A 15,683-nucleotide genomic window follows, 5' to 3' on the forward strand; every position below is an offset into this window, starting at 1 on the left:
AACCTGCCGTTAGCATGATCAACATTGATGTTTGGTATGATGTCGTTTCGAAACATCTCTACGCGAAGCGATAACCTGGTATCCATAGAGAGCATGTTTCAATTTTGGTTGTTAATTATGATTGAGAAGATTTGGATGAACGGCTTGTCAATGCCGCTTAAACACACGTTACTCGAACCGCTGGAGCCACGCATCCGCCTTACGCCATTCATCTACCAAAACCTTTCGCCGTTCCTCACTTCGCACTCCGAAGCTAACATCGAAGAGCTTTGGTCCCGTCAGAATTGCATCTTTGAAAGCCGTCTGAACGTTGGTGTCCGGCATCCGATCTCCTGGCAGGACGTCAAAGCACCAAAGCAGCTTTGACATGGTCATCATCATGCTGTTCTCAGCCATTCGCTGGCCCGCGCAAACCCTTCTTCCAGCGCCAAAACTGTAAGTGGGCCTTCGCCACTGGTCCAGCGTCTCTTTGGTGCTCCCGTCAGCTTCTTTGACGCCGAATGTGCTGCCGATGAATCGTTCGGGGTCGAATGAGTCCGGGTCGTCGTACTCATCCGGATCGTGACTGATAGCCCAAACGTTCATGAGGATGGTGGTATTGGCCGGGATGTGATAACCTTCGTAGATGTCATCCCGAGTGGTGGCATGGGGGATAGCAAGTGGGAAGCCGGGGCGCCATCGTAATGTCTTGGCCATGAGTTAGGATTGGTCGCAAGGGGGATCAAGTGGCTCGATGCAGACGAGCTACTCACCTCGAGAAAGCAGGCCTTGAGGTACGGCATCATAGCTCCGTTGAGCTTCTCGGAACACACGCCGTCGTCTCCAAAGACAGAATCGACCTCTGCCTGGGCTTTTTTCTGTATGTCCGGATACGCAGCCATAGCGAGAACAAAAGTTTCAAAAGCACCGGCAGTGGTATCAGACCCGCCTTCCATAAGAAACCCAGCAATGTATTCCAACTCGACATCGCTGTATTCTTCTTTCATGTTGTTCCGGAGAAGGCTGGAGACAAAGCTGTCCTCTCCCTTCCCCTGTTTAATGCGGGCCTTGGCTTCTTCAAACAAGTCGTGATACAGCCCATTCTGCATCTTCTTCAACGCAGCAGCCCTCTGCTGCCAGCCACTCCACGGCGTCACGATGTCTGGCACATACCGCAAGAACGGGAACACGTCAAAGGGTGGAACGGCTCCTTGGTCCAGTATGCCTGCCCACTCGTCCTGACAAGCAAAGAACTGCTTGATCCTCCCCTCATCAGAAAAGTCTTTTCCCCTGGTGCCAAAGACGCTCGACATAATGATAGCACCAAAGTACCTCAGAATATGATCGTGATAGCTGCGGGGCTCCGACAGCAGCTCATACATCATCTGGGAAGATTCGGCGTCTTGCAGAGCCACCAGCTTGTCGACTTCGTCATCCTTCAAATAGTCCGTGACGGTCTTTCTTGCCTTGCGCCACTTGGACCCGTATGGCATGAAGGCGAGGTGAATGTCGCCCGGCGGCGGCACCACATACTCGACGATGGGCACGTAAGGCCGAGACGAGTAGATTGCGCCGCGTTGGTCCAAGAGGTCACGGGCCGACTTCCAAGAGTTGACGACGACGGCCTTTCTGCTCGGGCCGAGTTGCAGGCCGACAAGGCCGTGGGAACCGTAGGTTCGGCTCCATTCGGCAAATCGGATAAAGGGCTTGGTCAACGGTATCTGATGGAGGTTTCCGAGAAACGGCACAGTCGGCGGTCCTGGCGGGAAATCAATGCTGGACCTGGACGGACGCAAAACATGCTGGATAAAGAGATAAACAAACAAAAGAATTGCAGGACCAAGGACCAACGTCAAGAAGGCCATGGTGAGGGTTACTCAGGCGATGGACTTCATGGATTCGTACCCTTGAACTTGAGCAAAAGCACACAACTTTATAAACCATTCAACTTCTATAAAATGGATGGTCTGCAGTGTGCTGAATCAGCGCTTGTTTTGTCTAGGTAGGGATGTGCAGTCGCATAGTAAGGCAGAAATGCCTCATTGGTCAAAATGGTACGGATACTGACGGAAAATATACTCCGTAGTGTCGTGTAACATTGCCCGCATCGTTTGGCGGGGAAACTAACTCCGGATGAACTTGCATGATTGATAATGATATTCCAATGGCAGAGCTTTAGGCCACATCGACATGTCCTCGGTTGAGATTGGGACGCAAATGCTCTACCTTGACACGATTTGCAGGGTACAAATGTGTTTGGAAGCCCCCCTCAGGCCGAACTGTGTAATTCTCTGACTGGTTTCAATCTGTGGATCGACAAAGGTGTTTGTCAAGGAGATATCAAATGTCAATTAGATAACTGTATAGCGCGCGTTATCAAATCCTGGTGAAAACATGAGCTTAGGAGTTATAACCAGAACCAAAGGAACCACGGCTCTTCAGAAATATAATTTCACTTTATCTCCCGGTACCTGCAGACTGCAGTATGAGCTGGCCAAGGGCGATTTGAGTGTTTCTTCTGGGACGAATACCAGCCATAGAATCTGGTATCTGCATCGAATTTGACCAAGTCTAATGCCACGGAAGACACTCGAGTTGTACGCACACAGCCACACTCTATGATCGATATCACCGAGCGAGGCGTAATGCCACGAAGAGCTTGGAAAGACTTTCGTCATCAGCAGTATTTGAGATGCCATCGGAACTGACCGCAACTGCCAAGTGAGTGTAAGAGAGCGGCAGTCTTGGGCCGCTCCTATCACGCGAGAATCATCATAAGCAGACCTTGGCATGCTGATCTAGTCACGGCCTCGGATGGGGACCTACAAAGGCGATGCAACGAGCTTAAACACTGGTTGTAACGAAAGAGTGTCGATACCTACAACGACATCGGATCTTGAAAGCCCGAGGGATAATGGTACGATCCATGTATTTTCTTAGACAGACTGTTGATGAAGGAAGCCGGGACCCTGGAGTGGCCAGAACCCCCGGGCCGAGAGACGGGAGATGTTCGAGCACTGATCGGACGAAGGTCCTGTTGTTGATCATATCCGTGCGTACAGGGGCCCCCGACATGCACATGCAAAATGCGAGATGGCGACTTGTCCCGTAGGACGCCAAACATTACTGCGTCTTTACCCGTTTCTTCGCCGTCACCTATATCTTGCTCAACAATCGCTGATCATGGAAATGGAATGCAAACCTAGTCTCCTTTGACAGCAACCCGCAATGCCACTACCGCTATTAACTCACGTGGCTGCGTCGTATGAGGCTTCCAAGCTATCATCCCCCCTCCCCCCCTTTTGACCGCCCTCGACCCAACTCCAGCTCGCCTGGTGTTGGTCCAAGGTCCAGCTGGCTTGTCAGATAAGGACTTTCATCAATCCAGAAAGGATCAGGCACCATAACCGCACGGGCCGTTGGCGTCATCTAGCGTCCCCCTTCTTCCTCAGCAAAGATTGACGCCACTCCCCTGATGTAACAGCTAGCGGGCATGTAGGCGGCGCCATGTCTCGTAACCAATCGAGCTAGTTGAGGTCGGCTACACGTAGCCGCAAGAGAGAACTAGGTGACGGTTTGTAGGATGGGGTTGGAGGTCGTAGCTTTGACAGTGGGACAGCAGATGTTGTGACCTTTTCGGCTTAGAGGTGAGCCAACGATAAGGGTCGGACCATCTCATCAGACCTAGTGCATCCCAATGTCCGCATTGACCTCGACTGTCCCGAGTGGACAACCGGTGGCTATCTCTAATACCCTTACTCTCGCAATTCTGGGTATGTCGAGCGTTTCTCAACCTGAATGTTGTGCTCTCATTCTGAGTTCTAGTCGTTCGTTCGTTCTCGGTCAAGATTCCCTCACTTGGATTGTTTTCTTTTCCCCCTCATTTCGGACTTTGTACATGTTGCACGAAACGAACATTTGGACCTTGCCAGCGAGCGTGCTTTGATCAACCACTCATCAACCACTTACATACACCCGGCCACCAATCTACAGTCGATCGCTTACCTATCCTACACAGCTGGAACTGAACAATAATGTATCATGGCTAAACAGGAGAGCCATGGAAGATGGTACGGCATTGTGGATAAGCTTATTAACCGGGGTCTGCTCGACGACATCCTCAGCAACCCCAACAAAGTTATCAGCGACATCTTGACACCGCCGGCGGCGACGACTGCGAACAACGTCCAGCCAGCCAACACGCCGGTGGCAGCTTCGACACAAGCTGCTGCCGCTGCTGCTGTACCGGCTGCAACGACGCCAGCTGCCGCGGCTCCCGTCGCGGCGACACAGGCTCCGGCTGCACAGCAGCCCGCCGCGACCCCCGCCGCCGCATCACCAAAGGAAGAACAGCCGCAGCAACCACAGACTCCATTGCCGGCCGCCCTGGTACCGTCAGCAACTCAACAGCCAGCGGCAGCAACTAGTGACATGTCCATGACTGCAGCAACGAAGAGTGCGGGTCATGAGGATGTTTTCACGACATCACCCCCTGCTGCAGCAGAGACTGTACCCCCGACGGCTGAGAATGCGGCCTCGTCACAAATCTCTTCACAACCAGCCAGTATCCCCACGACCGGAGCCGTAAGCATCGAAGGAGCAGTAGTTACGAAGCCCGGAGCCACAAGTCCCACACAGCCGTCGCAGACACTTACGCCTGGGGGCACGTCCAATGCAAATGATCAGGGGCCTTTGGTCGCCACTGGTGTTGTGTGTAAGCAGCCCCCCCCCCTGAACGATCAAAATGAACAGTACTGACATTCTAGTAGTGGGAATAGTGGTCCTCCTTGGACTGTCACTCTTCATATTTTGGTGCTTACGGCGGAAGAAGAGGGCAGCTCGCCATAACCACACATCCGTTCCGTCGACGAGCCCTTTTAACGAGTACGCCCCTGGTGGCAGGTTCCGAGACCACGTCAGTCACAGCTACCCCGCGATGTCTGAGGCCCATTCGACCGTAGGAGGAGATTTTATCACTCATCATCACCCAAATCCTGCACAGTTCACGCTTGCACAGGCCACCTCCCCTGGTCAAGACAGAGAAGCCCCTGATGCTCTTCCATTTGCGGCACAACCATTTTCATATGCGCAGGCGCAGCGGTACGTGCAGTCTCTCGCAGACACGGGGACGTTTGGGTTCCCTCCGCCGCCGCCGATCCCACAGCCGTCTCCGATCCGGATCTTCCGATGGCCGACTCGCTCGTCTCGCAGTGGAGCGTCCACCCCGAGCGCCTTGACTAGTTTCCGATCACACAAGACCTCACGTCATCAATCCCAAGTCTCTCGCAGTACCGTATCATCAATGCTATGGCACGGCCGGAAAGATATCATCGCCCGGAGCACCATGGATCGAAGCCCGGCTCCACCGAACGTCGGCTTGACTCCGAACCACAGCCCCGAGAACACACATGATGGCATACATACACCCGTCCTAGACTGGCTGCAGTGGATCCGAGGCCACCAGCAGGTCGAGCCCGACCCGGAGATGAACCATAGGAAGAGCTTCGCCAGCACCACCGAGAGCTCGGCTTCCGGAGCCAGTCATACCAGGTCTGCGAGCACAGCCAGCAGCGGCGTCTTCTCGCCCAAGGTGGATTCAACCAAGGAGCTTTCATGGCAGCTTCCGATGAGTACGCCCGGTGCTGCCCCCGGGGACAGACTCTGGAACGACCCCTTCAACTATGTCCCTCTGCGCATATTCAAGCGAGAAAGCAGTAACGAGGAAGATAGTTCGGGGTCACCACGTTCACAGTCACCAGGTGGCGTCAGAATCCCATACCCTCGCTGAAGGAGGAGGCAGAACTCATTAATATACTCACCATAGTCATTCATTGCATTACTAAGGTGTCAGGGTTGGCAATTGCACTCTATTTCCTTCATTAAATACTATATCAATTTCAGCGCCGAGAGTTACCTTCAGTGAACTGTGGAACCATGCTTCTACTATGGCATTCTGCCGTCAATGATCTCTTCCCCGGCGTCCCGCTTGTTGCGTCCCGGGTAGAAGCAAGCATAAAAGATGCATCCAGCCACAAAACCAACGATCCCCAAAGATGCGTACATCCATACCAAATAAGGGTCTTGGGAGACTGGCGCAAGCGCAATGCAAATGGCGGCTGCCACACCAATAGTCACCCAGAACAGAGCAGAGACAACCGATCGCAGGCTGCAGAGCAAAGACTTGTCAGCAGAGTCTCCTAGTGAGGGCTCCGGCTCCAGGGGAGGGGGCTTACTTCTTCGGTGCCTGAGTGAAGGCTAGCTCAAGCCCGGTGACGATAATGAACGCCTCCGAAAACGCCACGAGGATGTAGGCGGGTGCCTGGACCCAAACGTGGATGCTTTTGGGAGGGGAGTTGTAGATGTAATGCTGTAGCACGCTAGCATAGACCATAGAAATAGATGCAAATAGAAACCCGACGAATATTCTGGTGGCCGGGTCGAAATCGATACGATGCTTTCGGAAAAGAGGGTAAACCACCACTGAGAATCGCACACACGTCAGCAGAACTCCCCCCCTGCGGATCTCGGCTGGAGGCAACTCACTATCGAGGAAGGGTATGAACACAATCAATGCGATTGGATCCAAGTTTTGAAGCAAGTCGTTTGGCGTACCGTGCAACGCCATCTCGCCCGCTTGAGATATGAGGTTGTTCCAGATCTGGATCCAGCAGACGAAGTAAAGCGGGAAGAAGAGGAACATCTAATACACATCACTGTCAGAAACTGTGTATGACGGACATTGATGGTCTGTTCTACGCACCTTGCAGCTCTTCAGCCCCCGCATCACATCCATGACATATGCGTCTGTGTACCGAGCCTCACTCGCGATAGCGTAGTTTGCATCGCGTCCAGAGCCTCTGAGCGCCGAAGGAGTGGCATTCTCAAAACCCTTTTCTTTAACGGCGATGCGTGTCACACGAAAGGCGTCGATGATTGCAGAGCCTTCTGGCGGGACTCTGACGTACTTCTTCCGCCCTGAGATGAACACGCCGGCTGATATAATGATTGCGCTGTTCTTCGTTAGTTCACCGACTGTTACCGGAGTTCTCAGGGATTGTGCCTACATGAGCGGGATCAGATAAGCCAGCCAGAACGAGTGATGCGCTTCCACATTGACAGTAATCAACGGCGACAGCGCGCCAATATTGACAACCCAGTAAAACCTGAAAGAGCTCGTCAATTTCATTGGGTGATATGCCGTCTCAACAAGGTTGACTTACCACATGAACAGCCTTTGGACCGTGAGTTCGGGGTCCACCAGGACCTCTTCGCCAGACTTGAGAGTTCGGACAACAGGGCTGGAGTTTCGATACTGCTCGGCGCACATGGGCGTTACGTTGGCTTTGATACCACCAGTTCCCAGCCCGATCGTGATCATGGCAGCGACCAAGCCGCCGAAGCCCGCCCCGCTGCTGATCGAAGCGGGCGTCGAGGTTGCCACGAGGATGATCAAGCCGACGATGTACACCGCGCAAGCTGCAAGGATCGCCTTGAACTTCCCGAGGTACTGGTCTACGTTGATGCAAGGTAAGCGTGCGCAACAAGATCGGAGACGCGGTATCAGACGGATAGCGTGGTTTACCTGCTACAATGGCTCCAATAACCGTGGATGCATAGGCCCAAAACTTGAAGAAGTTGCCCAAAGCTGTCGCAACCGCCTGGCCGCGGCCGAGTGCACCGGGGAGATCGGAGGAGGGATCGTATGGGTTACTATCACACACCAAAATCAGAACAGTGTCGCGAGCAATGGGGCAAACACCATGGTGTTAGTGCTCACTTGATATAGTTCTGAATTGGCCCGCTGAGACCGAAATATGTGAACCGCTCGCCAAGCTGGGAGATATTAGTGACAGATACAAGAATTACGCTGGAATATCGGCTCACCTCTACAACGAGAATCAACAGCGCAACGGTTGGAAGCTTGTCGGGCACTCTTCGAAGGTTCGCCCATTGTGGAGGAGATGGTTTAACAGGCGCATCCGGATGTACCCGTCCTTCCTCCGGGCCCGTGATGGTGTCCTTGGTGTCGCTCATGGCTACTTGACTCCACGACAATGAAAAGTTTCAAAGCTGGTAGCTACCGGACGTCACACGAGATTTCTCGAGCGGCATGCCGTGTAGTCATATAGATGACTGCGACTTCTAAGCCGCTACGACCCAAGTCTCTTTGTTCACTGGTCCCCTGACTCGATGCGGCGGGTCAGGCGAAATGGAGGCTTCCCCAGGTCGCATGAACAGATACGGGAGATAACACTGGGGATCTACGTCGAGGTTGATTGGCGGCGTTCTCTGGCCTATCATCAAAGATAGTATTCACGAACGCCACCAATCAGGCTCAAGACCGCCATCAGACCGGGTCCGTTGTCCGTTGTCTCCACCAATATCGGCCATCTGAACGCCGCCAATCGGAGTGAACATCAGCGGCAGACAGACACGATAGGCCCGGTCACTCGTTCGGTTCGGGAACAGAGAGCCTGAAGGCGAGGTCTGTGTTATCGTGATAGTCCTTGCGGTATTGACTCGCAATTATACTCTTCCCATCATCATGTCATCTAGTTTCAGACACTGACTGCTCACCTGCGAACACCTCAATTGCAGTTCCAAAATGGCAGTCGCAACAAATTCGAACGAGCAGTCGTCGCCGAAACCAGGCGATGGTCGGCTTGCATTTTCTGCCGCTGATTATCCCGGTATAGATCCCGAATGGGTTCGTCTTTGGAACGAACATGGCGGCGGGATGACAAGGGCGGATGAGGTTACAATTGAGCAGTACCGAGAATCCCCAGCGCAATACAGTTTTACATATCCCACTTGCAAAGGTAAATTACAAATCAACAGTTCGGCTGCAAAAGCAGCGCTGATGTATGTGTCTTGTTTTCAAGGTCCGGACGTCTTCCATGTCGAGGATCGCAAAGTTCCGGTTACACAACCATCTGGGAAGATCACCGTGCGGGTTTACTCCCCGCAAGGACCTGGGCCTTTTCCTGTGCACCTCAATTTTCATGGCGGTAAGTTCTGTGCACGCTTAGACGATCATGGTCTGACAGCAAGATACTCTCGCACAGGTGGATGGGTTCTGGGAGGACTCAATAGTGAGGCCGCGTGGTGTCGTCACATCTGTAATAAGTCCAATATCAAGGTCATTGACGTTGACTACCGTATGGGACCCGAACATAAATTCCCGACCGCCATATACGACTGTTGGGATACTGTAAAATGGGTAAACAGCGGCGATTCTATTATGGTCAAGTTGTCCACTGACATTTAGATTAGGCCATCAAGAACGCAGCAGACTTGAATATTGACCCTTTGAGCGTTTCATTCGGAGGTCTTTCAGCTGGTGGACAAATGTCAGCTGTGCTGGCCCACTTTGCCAGAGATGAAAGCATTCCGGTCAAGTTGCACCTGATGATCGTGCCAGCTACGGATATGAGATATTGCCATCGCAAGTTTACTGAGCTCAATGAGTCGAATTGTCCGTACGAGAGCGCTCGTCTGTACCGCGACCTCCCCTGGGGACCACTCGGACGAGAGCAATGGTTTTTGAAATACTGGCTAGGAGAAGACGACGGTAAGGTCATCACGCGTCTTTTCAAATAATACGGGCTGACGGGAACTTGTAGATGAACAGCAAAAATGTCTCGACGATTGGAGGCTCACACCGGTTTTGGCGCCGAACTCGAACAACTTGCCACCGGCTCACATAATCACGGCCGAATTTGATTTAGAGAGGGACGAAGGAGAATATTACGGAAAACTGCTCCGAGACGCGGGCAACCAGGTTTCGATGAAACGATACGCCGGAGTTCCTCATGCGTTTGCACACTATAACCACCCTCAAAGAGGTCTCGCTAGGAGTTTCGAGTTCATTGACGATACTGCCGAGTTGCTTAAATCAACTCACTACGGAGATAGAAAGTAATCCTTATCCCCTGATTTCGCTTAATAAAGGCTGTATAGAATTCAAAATATCGAGTCTGACGATGTTGCTTCCATTTGGACAAAGGAAAGAGAAAAAAGCAGAGAATAGTTAGAACCTGAAGAAAAGTAGACATAATTTGTTTGGGGGGGGGGGGGGAGCAAATGCAGCTAAGCTGCGATGATTGAGGGACGGATCGGAAGTGTGACATTTCATCTTGTCAGGTCTAGCTACGTTTTCCCCTCCTGGTCGGTCTGATGATCGAGGACTAGAGCCGAATGGTGCCTTAGTTATTATTCGAATGCTCTCGTTTCACTTTCATGCCACGACTCCCTGCTCACATGGAAATAAGGGAACTGCTGCCCAGATAGATCATGTAAGAGAATTCCCTAGTGCTCAAGAGGTCTGCCGCAAGGGTGAATTCGTTCTTGCTGCTATGAAGTTGAATACAACGACAATAACGAACTCGCTCTCAAGAACGCTTTTCCCCATGAGCCGAAAACCGTGCAGCGAGTGTTCTAGGAGACAAGCTTTGCGGTGCCCCTCCTCAAGTCCCATTTTGCGATTCAGTAGATCCTTTTCTCAATGGCCTATAGCATGTTATGTTAGAGAGAGATGACATGAAGAGGCTCTGAAGGGGAAAGACTAACACTTTTGTACTTGAATATGAACCACACAAACATAGTCAAAAGTGTAGTGAAAGAAGCGAAGAGGACAGGCCACACCCAAGACGGTTTAGATGCTAGCTTATCGATATTCATGACAAAAATACTCTGTAAATATACTTACTAATAGGTCCTGTCAACAAAAGAAATAGGAATGACTATCTTCCTAGACGAACATGAGTGGAAGGAAAATAAACTGTCAAATAACCAATTGTTAAATAACAAGAAACTTGACTATAAGAAAGAGATGCTAACTGTGATCCAACTAAGGCGTTTCATACTAGAGTTGGTTGATGTTGCTAGTTGGGCTTCTGCGATTGATGTAAGGCTGAATTCCTTCCTGTAGTTAGTCTATGCTCATCGAACACTGAGGAGTGGGTCTTGACATACTAGCTGAATGAAGCCCTGAGAAGTCTCTTTCAAAGTCTTGAGCTTTTCGTCATGGAGCTTTTTCAGATCCATGAGTTTCTCCCTAAAGATCTTCATGTCTGTTTCTTGTGGTTCGCTTGCATCCCATCCTCAGATTCGCTTCTATCATCTTGAAGTTTGCCTGCTGATAAGCACCTCCCATGAAGTATAGTTGACTACGGCGCAAGTGTTACCGGCTTCTAGGCTGGGTATGGTATGGCACTGGAAGCGATTGGAACGGTCAAAGGACGTGTTGTAATCCATGAAGAACGGTGGCAATCACACGAAGCTCCGATTCGCATTTTTTTTAATGATTTGAAATAGGTCCAAAGCCTGAGAGGCTGGATTTTAAACTAGCTCCGCGGCTCTGAATGCTTCTTCAACATGTGTCTTGAGATGCAAAACATTTGTGATGCCGCGCCAGAACAGAGCGTCAATCCTGAGGAGGCCTAGCCGCAGAAACGGAAACGAAGCGACTTTTAACCGGAGACTCTTACGAGTTGACTGTAAGTCGGCGATCCAGGTGGAAGCTTCTCCGGAGTCGGACGATGAGATGGCCATGGTCATCAGTGAGAAGCAAATGGACGAGAAGACTAGTTGAGTCCAAGATGGCCAGAACATGCCATCTGTGTCTGGGCTCAGGCTTTGTATCACGTTCGTGAGAGCCCGAGTGCAGCTCTTTGTTTTCTCCCTCGCGGTTCGCGCGAAGCTCCCTTCGTCTGGACCAAGTTGTGAGCCTGGTGCTAATGAAGGCCGTAGCTCTGCACGAAGAACGACCAACTGAGTGTATGATAGTGCAAGATTCCGCGCACTCGACTCTGAACTGTTTGGGTTCGGTATTGAGACTAGAGCCTGCAGCAGCGGTTGGGTGACAGTAGAAACACGAACGCAGCTCTTGGACAGCTCGTGAGTGGCTCGGACAGAGCTGACGAGTTAGAGTTGCAACAAGCCTTTGGAATTGCACAGGTCAACTTACTAAAGAGTCGCAAGAGCGGAACTCAAAATCCCTGTGATGGTTGCGAAGTCCATGAGCCGCGACTCATCATCGGAGCTGAGACCCGAGTCAACAAAGTCCCCAGGTTCCAAACTGGTAACCAACCAGTTGTCTCGATGAGTAGACGGCGGAGTTCCGTGAGTGGAGGCGATCCAGGTGTCAACTGCATAAACGACGAATGAGAGTCTACGACGGTGAGCCTTTTGCCGCTCAGGCATGGACCAACCCGAAGGGTCGAGGTGAAGGCCAAGGGTTGTGGCGCAGGAGACGAGCCTCCCTAGCACATCCCGTCGGTACGCCGTATCAGCTACCAAAGGGTCTGCGGATGGTCGCAAGACGAGGAGGAGCAATGTCTGGGCGACGGGGATGCTTGGCGAATGAACTTCGTACGAGAGAGCCTTGTCGATGATTTGCGACAACGCCGGATACGGAGGTTTGTCGTACGCAACGTCGACGCTGAGTTTGTCATCGTACACCACAAAGGGAAGCGAGATGGCATAGATGGCCGCAAGGAGGTATGCCGGCGTTGATGTGGGATCTGGGAACAATGATGTTGCGAAGATGGGGAACTGAGGCTGGATAAAGTCTCTGAACAGCGTTATGAGACGCGCACCAACCGAGACGGGGATGATTTTTGCAAGCTGCCCAGAGAGCGCATCCTCGCTGGGCCGTTCCACACCACATTCGTCTCTCCGACGAGAGAAAATGGACTGCTGAGAGAGCAGAAACTGGCACGGCATCGACGAGTCCTGCACCGAGTGGACGGCGAGTTCTTTGAAGCCAAACATGCCACTCTCGTCGGTGCGATAATGCCGCAGCAAAAGGGGATCCATGTCACCGCTGAGTCCCAATAGCTGAGGGTTGGCGCCGGGAGGATACTCGATGTGTTCCCGCGATCCTGGCTGTCGAGGAGTGGTGCTCGTCCATACAGCGGACGGCGTGCTGAAAGAGCGTGGGCTTTGGAACATGGCCTCAAACTCGGACTGCGTCGTATCGAAGTCGAGGCTATCGACGAAGGCCATCTCATCGCCGTGTGAAGTTTGGTCTTCTTGGCCTTGCGGAGGAGGATGCGCCGGTCTTGGGGCCGTCGTGATCGGCATGGACGCCTGAGAAGCTGGCTGCGGTACAGCCCGCCCTTTGATCTCGTCGGATGGCAAAGGCCGTTTCCTGGGTGCCGTGCCTTCGACGAAGGTGCAGTCCCGGCCGTGCAGCACGCAAAGACGGCAGGGTGGCGCTGGATCAATACGGCATGCTGTCTTTCGTGATCGGCAGAAATCGCAAGGCCGCTGCCGTTTGCTCATATATCGACGCTGCCGGCCAGACATGATGGGCGTCATCGACGCGTGACCAACGCGCCTTGATTGTCGTGGATGGCGTGAGCTCGTCGATGATGTAACTAAGACTTTATATGATTGTGTTATCTAAAAGCCCGGGCAAACCCATCATGATGCAGATCTATTTGCTATTGAAATAATCACATTCCGTCGGCCGCGGTTGGATCTCGGGTGCAAGTCGGTGGGAGGCAAAGGAGGTTACGAAGAAATAATGGCTTCACGAGTCAGACAAGACCAGATGCAGTCAACGGCTGGTGCCGGCTGATACAGACCGGCACATCCACGTCTTGTAGGCAGTGTGAGAATACGACTGTCCAGCATGATGTCGAGCAAACTTGGTTCAATTTGCACAAGAGTCTATGGAGCCTGGCCCTTCCGTGTTTCCCGCGAGCCGATTTCGTCAAGATCACCTCAGGCGCATTGGTAGTAGTACGGTGCTGAAACACCCTGGCAAGTTGAGCCAGACTACGGGAACAAGTGTTAGCTGAAGGCCTCAACTGTCTAGCTCAGGAGAAGTGAGTGAGAAACTTACCGCACAGGTAGTGCAACCGGTATAGCCATCGCCGCCGCACTGGCCGTACTTCTGCACGGAACACGACGGCGGGCTTCCGGTTCCCGGCGACGTGCCTCCACCTCCGCTTCCGCCTCCGCCTCCGCCTCCGACCGGAAGCGCCGTGCCGACAGGTCCCTTGGCAGCATCGCACGTCGACTCGCACGCAGTGCAAGCCGATCCGGAAGTCTTGGTCGAGCCGATCGAGGCAACGGAGCCTCCGGGAACCACATAGGACGAAAGCTTGGCGTGGATGTTGACGCCGATGCCCGGGTCGCTGGCCTTGTAGGCGCCGGGGAAGCTGACGGTGGCGGGGCTCGCCGTGCCCGTGCCGCCCGTGACGGTGATCTGGTAGCAAGTCATGTACAGCTGCGCGCCGCCCGAGGGGCTGGCGGCGTGCAGCGCGATCACCTCGGCGCGGAGGAGGTAGTCTCCGTCGGCGAGGTCCTTGCTGATGGGGACGTTCATCTTGCCGCAGCACGTGTTGAGATCCTTGGACCCCCAGTAATCGTCGTCGCCGGAGCCGGCGCCGGATTTGGCGCCCCAGCCGTCCTGGAAGATCTTGAACCACGGCGACGAGCCGTCGGCCGAGGCGGCGTTGTCAACCTTGCTGAGGTATACTATGACGGGGCCGTAGTGCGCGCCGCCGATGGCCTCGTTCTGGCAGCTCCGGTCGCCGTTTTGCTATTAGGGTACCATGTTAGCGATGGTCGTACAGACGAGATGGAAGCCGAGGAGCTGGGAACGTACCTGGTGCATCTCGACGGTGACGGTGCCGCCAGCCTTGACAGCACACTTCCCCTTCGCAGCGGTAGTCCCGCCAACGTTGCACCGGACGTCGTTGCTGGCGACGTTGGTGACGGGGGAGTTGCTCTGGGGCAGTCTAGCACACTGCGATCCGTGGCGAGAAGTTAGCACAACGGTATGGAGGCTCAAGAAGAGAGATGGGCGCTTATCAGATCAACTCCATCAACCCAAAGTTGCTGGAACGTTGCATGGGCAGCGGCTTCTTGAGCAGCGAGGGCCGCCAAGACGGCGAAAATGATGGACTTCATGGTCTGCAAACCAGGATGGGCCTGAATGTTTGAGTCGGGCTTCTTGTGAATGGTCCTTGGTGGTTTAAGGGGCACAGTTCCAGAAAACAAAACGAACAGAAAGTCTCTGAACAGCCGGGCTCTTATTTATACACCCTCACAACGGCTCAACAGGCCACAGCAACTTGGACTACTGTCGTCCGTATCCACGCAGCTGCAATAGTTTCACTCGGAACGAGACCCAAGAACTTGTTCCGGCAGGAGACCTGGTTCTCAAATCGGGAACATGCCCAATAATGATTTCGGTCCTTCATCTGACAGCGTGTGGCTGCGGCGGATGGTCACCCCCGTCTCGCCGACTCGGCACCTCTGTCCATCCAAATCCCAGTATCTGGAACCCCGCAAAGCGATCTTTAGTTGGGTGCACAGGCTCACGAGGGCAGTCAGAAGGCCGCCGGGTGGCACGAAGCAGCGAGAAGAGGGGCCTTGGCAATTTACAAGATTAATATAACCGGTGTGCCGGCAGAAGTCGCCGACCAAGTGCGTTCCGTGACCGAAGCGATACGGGAATAGCGTGGTAACATCGGCTTTGCTGAACGGCCAATCAGCCGGGCCAAATAGTCCTGAAATATCGCTGAGTTCACCCGGCACATGGCTAGCCAGTTTGTTTATATTGTTAGACGTATTTTATTCAGGGAACCGGGACGGCCAGGCCGTGACATGCCGTTGTAAACCCGGAACAAATCAAACTCATTCAAGGTATCTTATTACATGACTTCGTAATCCTACATGCATATATC

The 15,683-nt window shown here is 53.0% G+C and overlaps 6 protein-coding genes across 6 annotated transcripts; 2 read left to right on the top strand and 4 right to left on the bottom strand.

Moving 5' to 3' along the window:
* Positions 1 to 168: 168 nt before the first annotated feature.
* On the bottom strand, positions 169 to 1,844 carry LY79DRAFT_515916 (cytochrome P450; the record flags this gene model as incomplete). The annotated part of the gene is made up of 2 exons (XM_060554769.1): positions 169 to 687; positions 753 to 1,844. 2 exons carry the CDS (start codon positions 1,842 to 1,844, stop codon positions 169 to 171), a joined length of 1,611 nt encoding a protein of 536 aa, XP_060413900.1.
* A 1,832-nt stretch (positions 1,845 to 3,676) lies between these two features.
* LY79DRAFT_515787 (uncharacterized protein) lies at positions 3,677 to 5,220 on the top strand (the record flags this gene model as incomplete). Its single annotated transcript, XM_060554753.1, has 4 exons — positions 3,677 to 3,763; positions 4,069 to 4,693; positions 4,749 to 4,863; positions 5,100 to 5,220. The coding sequence occupies 4 exons, from the start codon at positions 3,677 to 3,679 to the stop codon at positions 5,218 to 5,220; spliced, it is 948 nt and encodes a 315-aa protein (XP_060413901.1).
* A 624-nt stretch (positions 5,221 to 5,844) lies between these two features.
* Positions 5,845 to 8,170, bottom strand: LY79DRAFT_217802 (POT family protein). The gene is made up of 9 exons (XM_060551582.1): positions 7,864 to 8,170; positions 7,757 to 7,812; positions 7,562 to 7,689; positions 7,200 to 7,491; positions 7,044 to 7,142; positions 6,740 to 6,989; positions 6,523 to 6,679; positions 6,213 to 6,459; positions 5,845 to 6,145 (listed from the first exon to the last, which is right to left on the bottom strand). The coding sequence occupies exons 1-9, from the start codon at positions 8,011 to 8,013 to the stop codon at positions 5,923 to 5,925; spliced, it is 1,602 nt and encodes a 533-aa protein (XP_060413902.1). The 5' UTR covers positions 8,014 to 8,170; the 3' UTR covers positions 5,845 to 5,922.
* A 414-nt stretch (positions 8,171 to 8,584) lies between these two features.
* Positions 8,585 to 9,901, top strand: LY79DRAFT_632401 (Alpha/Beta hydrolase protein; the record flags this gene model as incomplete). Its single annotated transcript, XM_060562194.1, has 5 exons — positions 8,585 to 8,798; positions 8,862 to 8,987; positions 9,045 to 9,199; positions 9,253 to 9,550; positions 9,603 to 9,901. The coding sequence occupies 5 exons, from the start codon at positions 8,585 to 8,587 to the stop codon at positions 9,899 to 9,901; spliced, it is 1,092 nt and encodes a 363-aa protein (XP_060413903.1).
* Positions 9,902 to 11,319: 1,418 nt separating this feature from the next.
* LY79DRAFT_590379 (fungal-specific transcription factor domain-containing protein) lies at positions 11,320 to 13,302 on the bottom strand (the record flags this gene model as incomplete). Its single annotated transcript, XM_060561142.1, has 2 exons — positions 11,320 to 11,896; positions 11,948 to 13,302. 2 exons carry the CDS (start codon positions 13,300 to 13,302, stop codon positions 11,320 to 11,322), a joined length of 1,932 nt encoding a protein of 643 aa, XP_060413904.1.
* A 408-nt stretch (positions 13,303 to 13,710) lies between these two features.
* LY79DRAFT_516011 (fungal cellulose binding domain-containing protein) lies at positions 13,711 to 14,904 on the bottom strand (the record flags this gene model as incomplete). Its single annotated transcript, XM_060554775.1, is given in 4 exon segments — positions 13,711 to 13,764; positions 13,832 to 14,533; positions 14,600 to 14,800; positions 14,815 to 14,904. 4 exon segments carry the CDS (start codon positions 14,902 to 14,904, stop codon positions 13,711 to 13,713), a joined length of 1,047 nt encoding a protein of 348 aa, XP_060413905.1.
* Positions 14,905 to 15,683: the final 779 nt, after the last annotated feature.

This window comes from Colletotrichum navitas (assembly GCF_030913465.1).
Source record: "Colletotrichum navitas strain CBS 125086 chromosome Unknown LY79scaffold_31, whole genome shotgun sequence".
NCBI lineage: Eukaryota > Fungi > Ascomycota > Sordariomycetes > Glomerellales > Glomerellaceae > Colletotrichum > Colletotrichum navitas.

What these genes read in the sequence shown, in the direction of transcription:
- LY79DRAFT_217802 (XM_060551582.1), bottom strand. Translation starts at nt 8,013, where the DNA reads ATGAGCGACACCAAGGACACCATCACGGGCCCGGAGGAAGGACGGGTA. An exon ending in CCAATTCAGAACTATATCAA is followed by an intron (nt 7,690 to 7,756) that starts GTGAGCACTAAC and finishes GGTGTGTGATAG; the next exon opens with TAACCCATACGATCCCTCCT. An exon ending in GCTTATCTGATCCCGCTCAT is followed by an intron (nt 6,990 to 7,043) that starts GTAGGCACAATC and finishes AACGAAGAACAG; the next exon opens with CGCAATCATTATATCAGCCG.